Source organism: Saccopteryx leptura, chromosome 5, assembly GCF_036850995.1.
Source record: "Saccopteryx leptura isolate mSacLep1 chromosome 5, mSacLep1_pri_phased_curated, whole genome shotgun sequence".
Classification (NCBI taxonomy): Eukaryota; Metazoa; Chordata; class Mammalia; order Chiroptera; family Emballonuridae; genus Saccopteryx; species Saccopteryx leptura.
In genome coordinates, this window is record NC_089507.1 from 83,968,111 (window position 1) to 83,988,930 (window position 20,820).

The 20,820-nt window shown below is 38.1% G+C and overlaps 1 protein-coding gene across 2 annotated transcripts in view; it reads right to left on the minus strand.

Annotated features, from left to right (window-relative positions):
* PPP3CA (protein phosphatase 3 catalytic subunit alpha) overlaps nucleotides 1-20,820 on the minus strand; it is a 328,201-nt gene that overhangs the window by 161,687 nt on the left and 145,694 nt on the right. For both annotated transcript variants that reach the window (XM_066384438.1, XM_066384437.1), the window contains exon 2: nucleotides 6,385-6,585. In XM_066384438.1, the coding sequence (XP_066240535.1) occupies nucleotides 6,385-6,585 (201 nt within the window). The remainder of the gene's footprint in view (nucleotides 1-6,384; nucleotides 6,586-20,820) is intronic.

Below are 20,820 nucleotides of genomic sequence, written 5' to 3' on the forward strand. Positions count from 1 at the left end.
CAAGTCATCATCATGGTTCCCCTGGACAAGGAGGAGAGGTTCCTAATGAACCCCTCTCCCTCTTACCTTCCTCCCTGCCCCAATGTCCTCATCTCATCCAGCATGCTATTCTAGCCACAAACTTGAGGGTGCAGCTCCCCTGCTCAAGGAGCCCGACTCCCCAGTGCCTGCAGAACAGAAGCCGGAAGTGTAAGTGCTGCGTGTGAGAGACTAATATCTGACCCTGACTTTCTAAGCTCAGTTCCACCCCCTTCTATCTCTGAGATGCTGGGAAGCCAGAAAAACCTCAAAGGACACCCTTTTCCACTTTACAAAAAAAAAAAACAAAAAAAAAACAATGCGTTTAATACGCTGCTGTCTCTGCCCAGAATATCGTTCCCTAGCTTTTTCACATGATAAAATATTACGTACCGCACACGATCCCATTCAAATATCACGTAGTCTGTCAAGACTTTGTTGGCTTCCCTGCATTCCTTTCTTCTGAGTTCCCACACTAGTTTGTAGGTGCCTCTGTTATAGTTCTTAACAAAGTACATAGTCATTATTTATGTAGTGACTCCCGAACTAGACCTTCTGGTCAATGACTATGTCTCATTTGTTTTATCATTCACAGTCCCTATCCTTCTGAAAGAGTGCTCAATCCAGACTCAGGACAAGTACGATCCCAGCTACTTGACCGTTTCTTTAACTCAAAGATGGAATATAATAATGAGCTCTGTGAAGGAAGCATGAACAATTTAAAAGATGGTAAATCCTTTTTGCTTTAAATTAACTACATACAGTTGGATACTTCTTATTTAGCTTGAATAATTTAGTTCACATCCCTTTGGGCAAATAGCTGTTTGAATTTTCCTATTACATTCTTTTTTTCTTTTTTAATTCAATGAGAGAATGGGAGGAAGAGAGACCTACTCCTCGCATGTCCCCTGACCAGGATCAACCTGGCAAGCCCACTAGGGGGTGCTGCTCTGCCCATCTGAGGCCCTTGCTCCATTGCCAAGTTTTAGCACCTGAGGCAGAGGCCATGGAGGCCAACTCGCTCAAACCAATCGACCCATGGCTACAGGAGAGGAAGAGAGAGAGAGAGAGGTAGAGAGAGAGAGAAAAAAGAGGGGTGGAGAAGCAGATGGTTGCTTCTCCTGTGTGCCCTGACTGGAATCAAACCTGGAACATCCACATGCTAGGCCGACACTCCACCACTGAGCCAACCATCCAGAGCTCCTATTATATTCTTAGCCTCAGGAGAGCACAGAGCAGGTCTTATTCACCTACATAAAACCAACAGCACCTGTACCAGGTGTCAGTAAAATTCTATTCTATTAAATTCCCAAAATTAGTTGTGTCTTAGTGTGAGCTGCTATAACCAAAAAATATACACTGAGTAGCTTAAACCACAAACATTACTACAGTTATGGAGGCTAGAAACTCCAAGATCAAGGTGCTGGCATGCTCAGTGTTTGGTGAGGGCCCTATTCCTGATTTGCAGATGGCCATCTTGTTGTGTCTTCTGTTGGAGGAGAAAGAGAAGGCTTCATCTCTTATCCTTCTTATAAAGGCACTAATTCCATCATGGGGGTTCCCTGCTCATGATCTCATCTAAACCTAATTACCTCCCAAAGGCCTCATCACCAAATAACACCACACTTGAAGACTATGGCTTTCACAGAGGAATACTGGAGGGCACATTCAGTCCATAGCAAGTTGCCATACTGATATTTCATCACATTGTTTAATGACCCATTTGTGTATTTGCAAGGAAACAAAGATAATTCAACCCAATTTTCAGAAAAGAATCAGGCAGGGAAAATGCTATCCTTTACATAATGTCTCCAACACAGAAACACAGACTTTAGACATTCTAATTAGGCAAGTTAGTTTAGAGAACAGAGCAGAACATGCCTCTTATTTCCTTGTTTTGACTGGAGACCCCTAGCTAAGCCTCATCACTACTCCCACGGAGATGGTGACTGTGTATCTGACTCCCTGAGCCAGGAGGGCCAGGTGTGCAGAGCTCCGTGTCCTTGTCCAGAGGGACCCTTGTGAGGAGCCAGTCCAAGACGGACGGTTTCCCCATCCTTTTGTTCTCTCCAAAATAAAACATACTAAATTTTCAGGGAAAAATTCCTAAATGAACATAAACCTTTCACTCCTTTATAAGCACCTGACAGGAAGGAGGGAGAGAATGAGGGCAGCTCTGTACATTTAAACATTAAAGAAATGCTAAAGGAATGACATAATGTCCAGATTTCAAATAACTAGAACACTCATTCCTAGTTTTCTTTCTTAATATGCACAAATGTTAGCATAAGTTCCATCTAAACATTTGAGAGTAAAACATACTATTAATAAAAAGTAGGAGGGAGGAGAAGGGGGAGAGCTGGGAGTGGCATTTGTGTATAATGATAAAATATCAGCCATTTGCTTCATTTGAGAGTTTACATACCTACTACACTTAAAGTTGAATTCCACACAAAAAGGTACTGGCCAGTTTCTACCCAGACCTACGCACCCTGCCATTTTTAGGAACCTGACATATGCAGGTGAGAGACAACTTCTAATACCATTTTAAAACCTCCATAGACAGCGTCAGGTTTGAGGCAGTTCCTTCATATATTAAAAGTATTTGCTTTTTTCTCCTTAATCCTTTCCCACAGGTTCTCACTGGTAACTATATTATTTCTCCTCCTACCTTTTTTAAATTGTTTCTTAAATTCTCCATCTTTCTCAGTGTAGAAGTTTGAACTACCTCAAGAATACTCTCCCTGAAGTATTTTAATACCTTTTATTGAGCAGCCTAGTATCAATGATAATATACAACTATACTGATTCAGCTATCCAAACAACAAATACTCTGAATTTAAAAATATATATATTACACTGCTGGTTCATTTGTTTAGATAAAATAAAACCTCAGAATACAATCATATATCATAAAACTGTACCAATAAATTACACAAAGCATCTTGAAATGCAGAGAGATTGTAATCGTCTCTGACCAATGTTCCCTGCTTTATTGTCCAGTCTTCTACGGTTCAGCTTTTGCTCAGACACGTATGGTTGATATATGAAGCTATGAATTTAGCTTTTCTGGTGAATTACATGCAAAAGTTTTCTCCCTTTTATCAACATGTTAAAATAAATTCTCTTTTCCTCCCACCCCCTCTGCCACTTTTATTACACGTCCTTACTGTACTCCAGCAAGGAGGGGAAGAGACCACCACTATTAGACTCCAGTGGAGGCCCCTTGGGGTCCTGCCGTCATTGTGAAATAAAAGACTCCTCTGGAGAAAGGTGTTTCCAACTTGAGTTCTGTTTCTTTAGCGCTACACATTGCCAGATACCTCCTGTGGGGCAGCTGTGTTAGGCTCGCTCGGGCTTTGCTTGATTGGTGTGTGAGCACATGGCAGAGGCACGTGTGCACGGCCTATAGAAGGCTATGGGCGCTTCCCCTGGGAGGGCATTCTCCCAGATCGCTCTCCTGTCCCCGTGAGGGGCGGTTTTCCTTGCTCCCTTTTCCTTACCGTGAATAGCACTTTCCTTTGTTTATTAGCTCTTTCTCTTTTGTTGTTTATTTGCTCACCTGTCTTTGCAAGCCTCCAATAAACAGGTATGGCCTGACATTTTCCAGTTCTGCAGTTCCTCCACCATCTGCTCGAATCCGATGTGAACCTGCCTGGCCTCAGCCACCAGCATCACACCTACCTCCACAGCTACGTCTGTCACTATCTAAACAACTGTGTATGTTCCTCCCCAGCAAAGGTTACACATAGTTGAGTCCTGATTTCCAAAGTCTCTCAAAATTTGCCATAATGTTCACTGGGATCTCACTAGAAAGAGTCAGGTGTAATCTTTACTAAATATGAGGGTGAAGAGTCTATGGAGTAGAGAGAGGTTCTGGGATAAAACATCATGAATCTGACTGTTCCAGAGTCGCCCCATGGGTTCTTTCACGACAAAGCCTCACCCAACAGAAGAGCTGACTGCACCCCAGAAACTAGAATGTCCTAAATATCTGTTTTACATGATTCTTTTTAGTTATAACTACCATTCCATTAACACCTAATGGTCTCATTAGTGAATTTAATATAAATTCTTCCTTAAAAATCACATGTTATCATGTGAAACAGAGAAAAACAAACTCAAAATATCAAGCCATTCATTGTCACCAAAAAATAAATAAGCTTACTGATAAAGATATTATTTAAAGCTTATATGTTACCCATTAATTTATAAGTGAAATTTACAGTCAGTTTTAAAAAAATCTTGTTGGTAGATTCCAGATTAATATTTAGTTACTAAAAAATTAGTATCTTAGTACCTAATAAAGTAATTAAAGCATGTTCACATTTGTCTTGTCGGCATACTTTCAGTGTCAGATTTGGGGATAATAATGTATGACTTGATTTTAACACATGGAAAAGGGGTTCACAGTGATAACTACTGGTCCAACACGAAGTTAACACAACTGAAGTTGATTACTCCTGATGCCTAGCCCAAAACACATTTATTCTTTTTCTGAATTACAAACAAGAAAAATAGCAGTGCCAACCAAAAATAAAATGTAAATACTGTCAGTATCTTTAGAGTAAGAATCATTAGGGGCATTTGACCAAGTAAGGTCCAGTCTGATATTCACGAGGACTTATCTTTCTTTTAACAGTCACATTCAAATATACATTTGGAGGCCAATAATATAAGGAATGAAGATCTGGAAGAAAGAAGGACAATTTTCTGTCTCTAAATATTTTCCCCTTATCCAAAATGGTGATAATTAAGGAAAATAATTGTTTTATAGCTTCTCTAAAAATGAAAACTTGCAACTCAACAAAGAGTAGATCAAAATCTAGTAGTAGCACTAATATTTGACCTCCTATATACAGACAAATATTTCTGACATGATTTAACTAACAGAAGTTACACTTAATGCAAAATATGTATCTGTCCATTTGAGGTAACAGAACAAAAACACTCAAAAATTAAAGATGCATTTTCTAGGCACAAAACGGTACAGTAAGGAGAGAAATTTGGCCTTCTTCCTAACCGTCAGTGGTTCTCTAATAACTTTAATGTGTATCACAATCACCCAGAAGACTAGATAAAACAGGTTGCTCAGCCTCGCCCAGGAGAATCTGGTTCAGCAGTTCCAGGGTGGGGCCTGAGAATTTACATTATTTTTTCTTTTTTTTAATTAATTGTGTTTACATAGATTCTAGGGTCACCCCAAATACACCCCCCCCCCCCGTATTCCCCTCAACATCTCCCTTGTCCCCTCTCTACAGTGCCCTCCCCCCTTCCCTTCAGGTTTATCCCATCCTATCATCCCCTTTCCCTCTGTTCTCTTTTCCTCTGGTCCCTTTGATCTCTCCTCTGTCTCAATTCCGTTCCTCAGTTCACATTGTTCATTGGATTCCTCAAATGAGTGAGGTCATATGATATTTTTCTTTTTCTGCCTGGCTTATTTCACTTAACATAATAGTTTCCAGGTCCATCCATGTTGTTGCAAAAGGTAAGATTTCCTTCTTTTTCTTGGCCCCAGAGTATTCCATTGTATATCTGTATCACAGTCAGTGAATGAGCAGATTAAAAGAATTTACATTTTAACAAACTTCCAGATGATGATGGTGAGGATGCTAGTCTAGGGCTGATACATTGAGAACCACTGCTTCAATTCCCTCAGTTAACCACTGTGGAAGCCTTAGTATGATTTGTTGAATTGTTCTAGATGAGCATCTTCTGTTTATTGTGCCAGTTAGTTTTAGTGACAAATAATACCACTCCTTAATTACTTTGGAATGTTTTTAACATCTCTAAGTTGTATAACACTTTTTTTAGAGTATCAAAAAATGATAGGTATTTAATACATGAAAATAAAAATATTTCTATATGTGTACTTATTTTTAGTTCTTAATGTACAGATTTGATAGTAAGATGACTAAGCTATTTGAAGACTCACTGGATTTTTGACTTGATGTTAAAACCAACAAAGTATGGGCCCTGGCCGGTGGATCAGTGGCTAGAGAGTTGGCTTGGCCCCAGGTTCGATCCCGGTCAGGGCACACAGGAGAAGTAACCATCTGCTTCTCCCTACCTCCTTCTCCCCCTTCTTTCTCTCTTCTCCTCCCGCAGCCAGTGGCTCCACTGGTTCAAGCATAGGCCCTCAGCACTGAGGATGGCTCAGTTGGTCTGAGTGCAGCACCCTCAGGTGCTAGAAATAGCTTGGTACACCAGCATCAACCCCTCATGGGGTTGTCAGGTGGGTCCCAGTCGGGCCTCAGGTGAGAGTCTGCCTCCCTATCTCCCCTCCTCTTACCTATAAAGTAAATAAATAAATAAAGACCAACAAAGTATGACTACAAATGGGCAGTCTCCATTCTCATGACGTACCTGTGACTGGTGCATCGATATCCAGCAAATTTTTTTCCTGTCGAAGAATTGAAGCTCCCTCTGTTATTATTCTCAATGCAACACTCTCTTCCAGCCTGCCCTCCTTCATGAGATGTGCCTTTAAGATATCCACACGAGGCTTCCCATCGTTATCAAACACTTCTTTTGCTGTGAGCCGGTGACTTGGAGGAAATGGGACAGCTGAAAGAGAAAACGTCAGAATCCTACATTAACCAAAATCCAACAACAAAAGATTCAAAAATAAACACCAAATATCTATCCTAATCACTAACGACCTTTTAGAATATTTTAAAAGTGCCCACATTAAAGTGATCAAGTGCTCTCAAGAATTAAAGATTTCCTTTAATTCCAGATTTAATATGATTGCTTGAAAGGAAGTTTGCAGTTCTCATTTCCTGAATCTCAAAGATGTTAATTGAGGTAATAATAAAAAAGGATATTTACTTCTGCTAGGCAATAATCAATTCAGCAAAAGAAAATCTTCCCTGTCAACTGAAGCATAACCAACATGGGCAAAGACACTTCTTCACTAGACAGCAGACTCTTCTGTTGGGATTCGAGAAATGGGAAGAGCTCTGGAGACCAGATCTGTCCCTTCAACTAGAGTCATGTCTGAGGCAACGAATGTACATATGCCTTACTCACTTTACTGCTTTACTGTTCTGTCTGACTTTATTACCCAAATACTGCTTAGCATAAAATGAACACTCTATAAATGTTAGCTACTACTATTACTATTTACTTTAGTTATTATGTCAGTTCTTAGATAGATATAATAGATATAATCCCCACTTTACAGGTGAGGTAATGGAAGTGGCAGTAAGAATTTGTACTTGCCCAGCAAAAAGGCAAAAACGCAGAAAAGAGACACAGGTAGTTAGGAATATGCTACAATGACAAACCACTTACTGCTCAGATTTAAAACCAGCTATTCTCTCTTCCATGTCTACCAGGCCTTCTTAACAGTATGAAGCTCCTCTATAGCTACTGTCATTCTTCACACCTGTGAATATGTCCCTTCACTCATTCAGACGAAGGATGTTCAGTAAACCCCCCCCAATGAACCAAGACATCCCCAAGTCCCTTGGCAGAGATGGCATCATGAATGCTAAATTTTCATCTGCTATATGCATTATACCATATGCATAAGAACATCTCCTTATGATTCCTTTCTTTAAAATAACACTTGCTAGTAAGGAACAAACCTGGTCTTCAAAGAAGCAAGAATTATGGTAGACCTAGGTCAAGAAATGTTGTGCAATCCAATAGCACATATTAGTTATCCAAGAGAAGTTATAACTAGTGAAGAGAGAGAAAAAAACCCAGGAAATAAACCTGTACTAACAAATACAAGTTTTATCTTCCCAACAAAGATATCTATTTAACTGCTGCCAAATAAAGTGGCAGTGGCACACTTAGTGGCCCAGCATGTGGCTTGTGTGGGCCAACGAACCGGTGCAAGCCTTGGCTCTGCTCAGTCACCAGCTGCATGAACTGGGCAAGTTCACGTTCTTCCAGCCGCTTCCGTCACCTCACCTGTCAAGTGTGGGCTAGATCTACCTGAGGACTGACATAATAACTAAAGTAAATAGTAACAGTAGTAGCTAATAGTTATAGAGTGTTTATTTTATACCAAGCAATATTTGGGTAGTAAATTCAGACAGAACAATAAAGCAGTAAGATGAGTAAGGCATATGTACATGTGTTTATATATAAACTTATTCAGCTCCCATAATATTACTGTGGAAGAGAAACCTGATGCTCAAAAATACTAAGTACCTTGCCCAAGATAATCACCTAGAGATTTATATGTAGACCCACTGAGTGTAGCCCCTGGCACTCGGAGGCTGGTGTAACTCTGTGAACAACCATACGGCCCTGCTTCCCAGAAAGTTCTTAAGTCACTGCTTAAAAAATAATGAGCATTCAACAGAGTCGACTGTCCAAATGATGTGGAGATGTTTGCCCAAAATCTATGTACTCTAGTTGACCAATGTCACTCTGTTAAATTTAACTGTCTAAATAAAAATTAAAAGTAAAATAAAAACTAATGAGCAAATCACATTTTAGAATTGAAATTGTAAAGAATACTGATATTTTTATTTTCAAAAATTATGTTAATGACTGATAGTAGAACAGATATATAATACAAAAGTATGACATAAAATTAGAGACAAAATGTATGATGATGACAAAGCATAGTGTGAAATAAGAATAAGAAAATATAAGAATTAGATGAAGAGAAGAAAAAAGAGGAAATCCGGCAGTTAGACAAGCCATTGAGATATTTGGAGGTGTTTATTTTGTTTCTTTGACTCTCACCTTTTTCTTGCCTAACTCATGTTTGTTAAGAAAACATGAAAACATTTCAATGGCCACTGTTTTTTATTTAGGTTTTCATGTATGGCTTGAAATCAGAAAAGATCTTACCTGGCAACTTTTCAAAATTCCCCAGAGATAGGATGGGGGGTGTAGAAAGGGCAAAATTTCAAAAGGACACGAAGGGTACAGACAAGAGCTGATTTATTTCCCCTGAGGGGAAAAAATATTCCCAAGATATGAGTTGGACAACTAAAGGTTTAAGTGACTCTGCAAAACTGTCAGGCAAGAAATGTATGAGCATCGAAGGGTTGGAGGCTGATTTACTGTCAGGCAGATAAAAGTAGTGGGTCTCTGCCATGTGCTCACTGGCCTTATTAAACTAAGACAGATCAAAGGATTAAACCTGAAATAGCCCAAGCATTTAAGAAGGTGAGAGGCCAGAGGAGAGAGTCCCAGAGAGGCGTCACCTTCATGAATTAGACTTTCTCCAAGTCCCTAGACTCTCTCCAAGGCTAAGGTCACTGCAATAACAGATGTTCCACCGTTCTCAGCAGCTCTCTCACCTTCCAGTAATTACTTATCCTAAAGTAACTGCCTACGGCAAAGCCACCTGCTCTCAGATACTGGAGCTGGTTTCAAGTAAATAGGAGCAAGAAGAAAAAAGGCCAACCAGCAGCTCTGTTTCCAATTGGATGATAGGGACACTGGTGAGACAGGGCCCTTCACTAGTTAACCGGATGGAAAGGCCTGCAGGAAACCAAGATGGGCAGCAAGGATCCCAAAGATGGAACACAGCATAGCTGTCAACCAGAGAGAAGTTTTCTGGCACAAAAATAAGAGTGGACTAATATTTGTGTATTTGTGCGGCCTTTGGCTTCATAAAGAAAATACTAACCTTACAAAGGTCACATTTATTTGCTTTCCCTGTTCACCTGGAGTCCTACATGCTGACCTGTGCCAAATATTGAGCAAAAACTACTCAGACCACAGAATCCAATATGCTTAGTAAACATTTCTTTTATTAACTTGTTGTAAAAGTGGCTATGCTTGATACAATAAAACTGAATGTCCTCTTCCATCCTTTGCTTTGAGTATTAGCAGTGCTTTCATTGATACAGGAGCAGGCTGGGGCTAGGATGATCAAGTTTGTGCATGCTAGTGAAAATTCAGAAATAACTATTGGTGCTTTCCAAGATGATTTTCTTATTATTACCTATTAAGTACAGAACGGTGTTATAATAGACTTCTTAGCAGCATTCTAAAACTAGAAACCCGTTCATCTTTCTCCACTTCATGATTCCTGCTTAGTATCATTTTTTCACCTCAAATACCAGAGGCAAAGTAGCTAAAACTGGGACTAGAAGTCCTTGGCTGACTCCTCACGCAAACCATCACAAAGCTTTAAAAGGCAAACAGTATACTGAACTAGGATAGTGTTCCCATGTCACTGACTGTGAAAATCAGGCTTACTAGTCTGAGAACCAAAATTATCCAATACTGGCCTCAATATAATAATTATTAAAGTTGTCAATTATTCATTCACCAGTAGAAAAGCACATTCCGAATCAGAGAACCTTGTAGCCAGAGTATTCCTAGCCCTTAGTACTGGATGACTATGGAACCATGCCCTGAGACAGTAGAGGGTCTCCTCCTACGATTTGAGCTGGGTCTTAGCCATTGTGAACCTGAGTAGCCATCAGTGACCTGCTCTCACTTCGGGTATCTGAGATTTCCGTTCCTCAAATCTGAGCCACTTTAGCCAATACTGAGGGGATTTCTATTATATGATAGGAAACATCCAAGAATCACTGTCATGGTGATGCCTTAGCTGGAAGGAAAAGCAGTTACCTGCTGCCTGACCTGTCCCTGCAGTGAACGTCCGAAGTGCTGACAGGAGAGACTCACATATTTAAGAAAACATTTAGCCCAGTGACTATTTTTTCAAACTTTTGTTTTGCTTTAAAACAAATGTTTTTGCTTTTGTTTTCCTCAAACAAAATGACATCTGAAAGCTCAAATATATCCAAAGGAAAGAAAGAACCAAAAGAAGCTTGCTTGCCTTTCGTCTCCTCTAGAATGAGTCACAAAAATCTTGGGGCTCTTTGCAACAAAATTAGAAAACTCCAAACTTAGACTGATTCCTGACCTCCTCATATTAAAGAGGAAGTTGAAGTCCATAAAGAGGATAAGTGAACTATTCAATATCAAAGAATTATCCAGTGGAAAACCAACACTAAATTTGAGGTCTCCTGGCTTTATCCCAGTACTTCACCCTAGATCCGTCTGTCCAACACGGAATTGACTAGACACGCATGGCTGCCGAGCACCTGAACAGGGGCCAGTCCCGACTGAGATGCACTTCAAGTCTACAATATCACTATATTTGGAACACTTCACACAGTTTATCCCCGCATACCTTCCTCCACTCTTTGCTGTTTAAAAAAGATTTCATACGAGAAAAGAATGTAAAAAATATTTTGTTAAATATTTTTATATTGATTACATGTAGAAATGATAAGATTTGGAATATACTGGACTAAATAAAATTTATTTCTACAACTAATTCTGACTATTCCTTTTTTCCTTTTTAATAGAGCCTCTAGAACTTTTAAAATTGCATAAATGGCTTGTATATATTATTGTTAGACAGTGGTGCATTCTTCTCAACAAGTAAAGCAGAACAGGATGCATGGAGATTTTATTTTTTAATCTTTCTTCTCCTCCAGCTTTGGTTCCTATAAAACTCCAAACTTATCTCAAAACTGGCAGCACACTGGAATTGCTTTTTGGGGTTTTTTTTGTTGTTGTTGTTGTTTTTTGTATTTTTCTGAAGCTGGAAACGGGGAGAGACAGTCAGACAGACTCCCGCATGCGCCCAACCAGGATCCACCTGGCACGCCCACCAGGGGCCACGCTCTGCCCACCAGGGGGCGATGCTCTGCCCCTCCGGGGCGTCGCTCTGCCGCAACCAGAGCCACTCTAGCGCCTGGGGCAGAGGCCAAGGAGCCATCCCCAGCGCCCGGGCCATCTTTGCTCCAATGGAGCCTTGGCTGCGGGAGGGGAAGAGAGAGACAGAGAGGAAGGAGGGGGGGGGGGGTGTGGAGAAGCAAATGGGCGCTTCTCCTATGTGCCCTGGCCGGGAATCGAACCCGGGTCCCCCGCACGCCAGGCCGACGCTCTACCGCTGAGCCAACAGGCCAGGGCCTGGAATTGCTTTTAAAAATGAATGATGCCGAGGTCCATCCTCTGGAGATTCTGACTTGACTTGTCTAGGGTAGGGCCAGGGCAGTGGCGTGTTTTTAAAAACACCAGGATATTCTACTGGGAAGTCCACGTTGAGATTCACTGACCCATACAGTAAGTAAAGGCATACGAAACACCATGTGGTTTAATTCTCCCCTCAAACATGCTCCAGTGTCCATCAACCACAGCCGACGTAATGTCTTTGCAAGCCCATACACGTTTATTTCATCCCTCCATGTGATCTGAACGTGTGCAGGAACAGCTCTTGTTCCATATTTTATGTGGCTACTCTCTGCACAAGGCTGTCTAAGATACCTATGTTGGCACACGTTTTAAGAGAACAACCTAAGAATGTCACATGTCAGACGCAACTTAAAACACATTATGGACTGAGATCCAGAGATTAAGATTCCATCTACTCTCTCCTGAACATTTCTGCATATCACAAAATACAATTAAAATAAGATCATATCAATCAATCAATCAGTTGCCAAGCACCTACAAAGCAGAGCAGTGCATTCCCTGCAGGCAGCAAGAACTGGGGAGAAGCGAGCAACAGAGAAGACAGAACAAACGCAAGCAGAGCAGACTCTGAACAGACTTTGTGATTATTCATTTTGCTTGAGATAGCTGGAAAAGTGTTAAACTGCAAAACCAAAGAACAAAATTTAATAAAAATGAGAGGCAATGTAAACAGGAAGGAAAAAAGTATCTTTATGTACCTTAAGGTTATGATTGGGCTCCTAGAAACCCTAGATGCAGCTGCACATTTCTTTTGTCTAAAATATATAATAAACATCAATTTTTTTGGATGATTCCAGAAGATGAGGTTCTGTTTTTAAGGTAATTAAAAATAAAATATTCTAACTATAAGATACAATACTAAAGCTGAAATGTATAAAAGTGGCTCCATCATCAGTCATTAAAATCTGTGAAATCTGATGCTACTTCTGAGTAAGGAGCGAAGAGATCTGTGAAAGGAAGCACTGGTGACTTTTCACTAAGTTTTATTTGGGTTTAAATATTGAGCAAATGGGTTTGCCTTATATTCCTTTGGGTTTAAAAAAATTCTGTCAGTATGGGGATACATGCTTATTCATCCACGTAACATCTATATGCAAAGATATACAAATCCTGCTGTGTAGGAGAGCTTAAAACTAACCTCAGCTAGCCTCTAAGAAAAACTGTAGAAATGTATTTACTAGTGACCTACTTATGCTATGCCTGTAGATATTTGTCACTTGTTTGTCTGAGAGTCTTTTTCATGTTAGATATTAATTCCTGTCAAGTTAAACTATGCTTGCCCATCTCAAGTGTGGCTGAATATTAATCTTGAAAACAACATCCGGTCCCACTTAAGTTAAAAAATTTCTTCGCATCCAGTCTATAAATAAAACTCCAATTTATTAATTAAATGGTGGATTATTTTTCCTCCTACTGTTATCATGACTTCATCCATTCTTAGCAGAGACCTCTTTACCAAATCCCTCTGAGAACAACACCCTCTGAATACTACCATGCAAATCCTGAGTCTTAAAATGTGTTCAGTTATTAGACAGAGTATGTGTACTGATCATTTCACTAACAAAAATACCTCATTTGGTTGTCCTGAAGTTTACATGCAAATATAGCACAATGGTATTTTATGCAACATTTCAAAGGTGTTAATAAAAGGGCATTATGGTACTCAAAAATTTATTAAAATAAGTGATCTTTTTTTCTTCTGGCTTACAGAATGTATATTATACACAGTACTTTTTCACCTAAATCTGAAATGTGCTACAAGCAATTCTTTAATAAATCAGACACTAACTTATTTTTAAAATTATTGTTCTAACCACAAGGGAATTTTACTAAAAAATAATTAATAAAAATGAGTACCTTAAAAGTACAGAGATTCATTTATCTACATTCCAAAGTAATGTTCATTTAAATATGCTTGTTGTTCTAAGCTCCTCCTTACCCTCTGCATATAACGCTTTTCTCATTCTCTGGCTATTATACCTTGAGTCTAAAAACTCAAAGACACAGGAAAAGGTGGAAGTCCACAATCCTCTCCACATGTAGTCTTGGGTAGTTCTATCACAAAACTCCTTTTTGGTTAGTGCATTTAATTACTAGAAAAATTGCGAATGGCTTATATAACAAATTATGTATTAAAAATTCATCATGAAAGATTATTTGAGAGACATTTTAAGAGTTTGAGAATATTTTAGCATTACTACAAAGCTTATATAAAATCTTATTTTTTGTTGATAAAATATAAAATTATATGCATAAGTCCAGTGGTTAACATAGGGGCCATGCCAATTAAATTACTTTATACATATATATGATAAATATTTATTGATTTTGATATATGATATTGAATGTTTTGATCACACTAAGAATTTTATTTAAATATTAATTTTTTTAATTTAAGTATGTTATTTAAAAATATAATTAAACATGTGTTGTTTTATAAGGGTTTATGCTACAGTGTTTGTTTGATTTTATTAAAAAATGTATAGTCAGCCATATTCAGTTACACCGGTAGGTACCTTAACTATACTGATCTCAATACTACATGAAGTGATTACAGCAATATTCTCAGCAAATGGTATTTATAGTAGTAATCTCTAGAATAGCAAACTTACAGTAATTCATAAAATCCTACTCACTGAGATAAATTTAAGCAGAGGGCTTTTTCTTTATTTGTTCTATACCTACTCCTATTTATTTATAAATGTTATTTACCTTGAACATTTTCTTTTTTCTGGAAAAATGTCACAGGAGCCAATTAAAATCAAGAAGCAAACAAGAAACTTTAAGACAAGTTGAAGTTATTTCCAAAGTGAGCAGGTCCCTTTGAACATGATAATTATCCCTTAGAAATGAATATCCAGGTATGTTAAAACTTTATTTAACCAAAGATACACTTTACCATTCAGAAATCCTCAACTCAATGGCCTAAGATACGATATTTAAAAGTAAGGACTTTACTATATTGGAGGAACTATTTGCTTAGAAATTATTTAATAAATATAAATTTAGAAATCTCTGAATTTAAAATAGACAAGCCTGTAATATATACGTGCCTTCCAAATTTTCAATCCTTAAATACTTAGTTGATATGAAAAAAAAATCAATCTGTGCTCACAGACAACTCTTTCCTTTCTAGCTCATCATTCAGCTCTAGATGCCCATAGGCCCACCCACCAGCCCCTTCCACTGTGATTAAAACACCTACAAGCATGAGAATAACTTTTTAAAACAATTAATAAATGTTTTCTTCCTCAAAAGGTTTTGATGAAATGATAAATCTGTATCCCAAATGATATGGAATAATGTAAATCCTAACTGGCAATTTAAAGATGTTACTATGTTATCACATTTGCATGTAAACACTATTTAAAAAATAATAAATTTGCCTGACCAGGCGGTGGCGCAGTGGATAGAGCATTGGACTGGGATGCTGAGGACCCAGGTTCGAGACCCCGAGGTCGCCAGCTTGAGCGCAGGCTCATCTGGTTTGAGCGGAAGCTCACCAGCTTGGACCCAAGGTTGCTGGCTTAAACAAGGGGTTACTGGGTCTGCTGAAGGTCCGCGGTCAAGGCACATATGAGAAAGCAATCAATGAACAACTAAGGTGTTGCAACGCGCAACGAAAAAACTAATGATTGATACTTCTCATCTCTCTCCGTTCCTCTCTGTCTGTCCCTGTCCATCCCTCTCTCTGTCTCTGTAAAAATTAATAAATAAATAAATAAGAATAAATTTGGCATATATCCTGATATTTGTGTGCCACAGTAAAGCAGAGATCAAAATACTTCATCTCAGAGTGACTGTCCCAAGAGCCCAGGCGGGAGTTAAATTCCCAGGTTTGCATTTTATTGCTCCTGCCCGGGATCAGTGCTCCCTGTAACCCAGGCCCTCACAGTGAAACATCAGGCCAGCTAGGCCTCTCCTTGTTTCAGTCATGCTTCTCCTGCCTGCTCCACTCTGAGATCCAGACCTGCTCTCGTCCACTCTCTCTGGACCTCCATGTCAAGAAGAATCCACTCATAGGAATAATACGGATTTATGCAGGAGGTCCCAGGGGTCACCACCCTCAACGTGTACTCTCCATATCATAATCTTCACACATCTATTTAACAATTAGTATACTTCAGTGAATGCTGCCTACAATTCAAGCTTCATCTTCATTTGTTTTATTTATCTTTAAAATGTACAATTTTGATTTTATATCAAAAGTGAATATCTTAATCTATCAAGTGGAAAACAGCTAATTTCATAATAATGTTGCAACAGACCACATTCCCTTCTTCAATAAAGAGCCACCTTTAAGAGAGATTTTTCCGCTCTTACATGGGATGCATTTGTGCATAAAAGTAATTCTCAGATAACTAGGGAAATAACAGATTGCTGGGGTTATACTGCCAATTGCAAATTTATAGGTACTAACGCCAAATCTCAGTCTTTAAATGAACCAACCAATCATCGCTATTCCAAAAACATCAGAATAATTAAATAAAATAATTAACAATCAGATTCTACTGTGAGTTTAGGCCCATACCCTGGCATAGATATTCAACCAATGTATTTTTGAACAAGTTAAAAAATAAATAAGCAATTTTTTTCTCCTTGTTCCCTCAAAATTTGAGTAAAATTTCTCAGGAACTAGAAGTAGTTTAAGAAGAGAAAATAATAATTTTAAAATAGGCCTTGTTCAGATTTACAAGTATCTAATTATAAAAAGGATAATCAATAGCCAAAACAACCCAGAAAATGACCATTTAATAGCCGTCTCTTTTACAGTGCTCACTACAGAAAAGAGCATGGATGGCAGACGGAGTGGGAGCGAGAGCCCAGCCCCATGCTGAAACACAGACATGGTCTGAGAGGGCAACAGAAACCTGCAAAGCGAGGAGGGGGAAAAGGCCACTACAAAAGCCTGAAGGATTAAATGTTTTAACCCCATCTGTGAATACATATCATCAATAAAATTGGTATTTGTGATGTGAAGTTGATCCAACAATAAACATAATATTATATTGTTAGAATATGGGTTGATGCTTTTAGCTCATCAAGTGGTATTCCACAGAATTTCAGAATATTTCCTTTAAAAGTTCAAATATTTCCTTTATAAAAGAACATTTCTCTAGTTTATAAGAATGCTATTAAGATGTATTTATTGAAGTATGCTTCAGTAAAAAAGACGTTTTATTAGACTAGTACTTCCTCAGCACCCTTCGGCGTCGGAAGTAATTCAGGAGGAGGAAGGCCGCCTCTCCCCTCCTTGTAGTACCTGCTTAATGAAGCAGCACTACCGCTCAGTGTCTCCAAATCTTACTAGCAGACACAAGTGAAAATTTTATTGTGAGATGCAGCTGACAAGAATAGCTAAAAATTAAGTTATCTAACTCATGCTAAGCAACACATAGAATGACAAACAGAACAACATAATTCCCATGATACATGACTTTGGGTTATGGTTCCCTAAAACATTCAAAAAGCTTCAGTTCCATAAGCTTGTCACTATCCAAGTTAAAGACACTCACTTAGGCATGATGGTGAATCATGTAGGCAGTGCTGTGAGTGCTTTTCTTAAAGTTACAAGCGCACAGTTCACAACTGGCTGACTAGAAATACAGCATTTCTTTATTACTACAACACTTAAAATCAGTCCTTGCCATAAATTCCTACTCAAAAGATAGTCATGACTAAATGTAGACTACAGGTTAATACAAATGTAAGATATAGAAAATGTCAGGTGAAAAGTATGTACATGCACACAAATCAAATGGTATGTTAGTGCACTTTACTCCAACAATGAACTTGTGTGTCTTTTTAAGTCCCTTGATAATGCTCCACTTATTTGGAGTTCTCGTCTCCATCGTCCTCATCAACCACAGCGCAATCACTCACCCAAAGGTAATCAAAATATTGAGCAGGGATAAGGACAGTCACCACAAAGTCTATAACCCGTATTCCACAGAAAAGAAATGGGGTCATTCTTGATACACTAAAGAGAAAAAGTATGGTGGGGCCTAGCATAATTGAGCGTTATTTCCTGACAATTCTAGGGGATATCAGGGCATAACTATGTCGTTTATGATGCTGTACATTCCTTTTTAATAACTATATCTTATTCTAAAATATCAGATAATACACTGCTACAAAGAGAAAAAGGTGTAATACAATTTTGATATTCTTTCATTAAACAGAAGTTTAAATTATTTAACGTTTAAAAGAGATATGTCCATTTATATAATTTCATTTTCAATGAAAGTCTCCTTCCCTAATCACAACACATAAGTAAAGCCATATATATACACACATAACTACATATACATATACATATATATATCAGCAATTTCTTTTGAAATAAAATTCAAATCATGAAAAGGTCCTAATTTCCAAAAGAGTACATTCAGTCATTCATAATGAAACTCAACATAGTATTTGATTTAATATTCTATATATCAAATGTATTTTTTGGAATCTTTAGAGTAGGATCAGAGAAAGAAAAATGTCAAGGACTCTACTCATTACATAAACGCAAACTAAAAGCAATTTTCCTTTAAAAGCCTAAAGTCCAAAAAAACCAGAAACCTCTTAAGATCTTTTTTGGATAATGTTCTTCAAAACAAACTGGTCACAAACACCATGATTTTTGAGAATATCTATATTTGTACAAAGAAATAATTTATACTTTTGTAATAAAGTCTTCAACAGTCCAAAGTGCAGTAAAAGTATAGGAAAAATTAAAGAGAAAGAAGAAAGAAAACAATCGGTTTATCACTTGAGGAAGATAAATTTGAATTCAGCTCACCAAATTGTCACATTAGACTCTATTTTTTTTTAAAGCACAATCCTAAATAGCATGTGAATTTTACTAGAGTAATTTCCCATAGGTATTGGCAATGCCTGCTCCTCAAAAGCCAAAGGGGGCCCAATCATTACTCTCACACCAACTGGAATCTAATTACTATACGGGTTTCCATGAACAAGAGAGAAAGAAAGGGAGGGAAGGAGGGAGGGAGGGTGAGTCTGTGCTAGACGCAAAAACAAAATCTTAAATCTGGTTCTCCACAAAATGTCATTTCAGTTGCATTTTGAAAATAGGACTGATCTTTTCTTTTTTACTCCAAATAATTTTCCCATCCTCGATACAGCTATTCAAGTAACGAAATGTTCATGAATAAACACAGAACAATGTAGATCACTGTCGAGTCTACCTACTGGTCACAAGGTTTATCACCACTTTTATACTCAAGCAACAAAGGAAGAAAATCACAAAAAATTACTGGGCAATCAATTATTTATATACATTCATACAGTAATGACACAAAGTTGATTAAGGCATCAAGAATTTGCCAAAATTATATTATGTAAAAGTTAGTAATCAAAGGCCAGGCATCTAAAGTAACAGAAAGATTAAACAAATAAACAAAGAAAACAAAACAAACAAAAATAAAGCAAAACCGAAGACTTTTAAGAAAATATACAACTATTATAAGGGAGGGAAACCAAGCTGTGTAAAGCATCAAATAAATTAAAGGGTTTGTGAAACTGTTGAAATCCTATGGCACTGTTGTATGTCCGCACAAATTTCTTGGAGAAAGTCCACAGCTTAATAGATTCTCAAAGGGTTCTTGACCCAAAGAGATTAAGATCTCCCCCACCTTAAAGGCTTCCTCACCATTACTATGGTAACCATTATTCTAGTCTAGTCCTCAACTACACTCTTACCTAGATTATTAAGATATGGTCAGAGTATTTCTTCAAAACCCAGGTATCTCCCCCTTAATCCAATGTATCTCAAAACCCAGTGGTCTGGCCATGCCCAATTACTCAATATTCTAAGTATTCCAAATAATGTCATACCATTCTTCAAGCTTTTCAGAGATAGGAAGGCAAAGGGGCTAAAAGCAAAAACTCAGAACCAGGCTGCCTGGGTTTACGTCCCAGCTTCACCAAGGGTAGGATCTTGGGAAAGTGATTTAACTTCTCTGTGCTACAGTCTCTGGACCTGCAGAGAGAGGATTAAATAAACTAATATTTGTGAAGTGCTTGGAACAGTACTGGCAAAGTAAATACTTCTTAAGTATTCACTATGATTAGGAAGTGCCTTGCTTACCTCCTTAAGCATGCAACCTCCTAACCATCCCTATTCAAACTTCTGAAAAGACTCAAAGTCTGCTTTCCATCTAAACTCCACATCCTGGGTACCAACTGCTTAATGAAAAGTCCACTGCTTGCCCAAACACAAATTTCTTTTTTACTTTGTGTTTCTCTTTGCTTTTAAAACACAAAGCACTTATTGCCTGTATTAATTTTCACACTTTTGTTATCATAAGGTACCACACACGTCATTACAGGAGGTCTATGAAAAAAATCAATAAATGTGTACAAATCTGAAATTATGTAATTAAATATGTAATTTAACCTCCTAATTTTCTAGTTCAAGAAACTGAGGCTCAGGAACTTGGTCGTGATAATAACAATTAAAAAATTAAAATAATCACTGGTACAGTACTTTCTATATCCTAGATACTATTCCAACATTATATGTGTTATCTCATTAACTCTTCATAAAATCCTGTGATGTGGATACTACTTATTCCATACTCTATGTGCAAGAACTGTGGCACGAAGAAATGAAACACTTTGCCAAGTTCACATAGAGATTAAGTAGGGGAACACCAGGGCTCACACCTGGCCCCTAGGCTCTAGCATTGTGCTTTCACTCCTTGCTACAGTGCTTTTTTAGATAAGAGGGGACTAATCCAGTGAATTCCAATCAGTGTGCTGCAAGAATTTTTAGAACATGCAGTATCTGACTATTAGGTCAGGAGCACTAAGCTC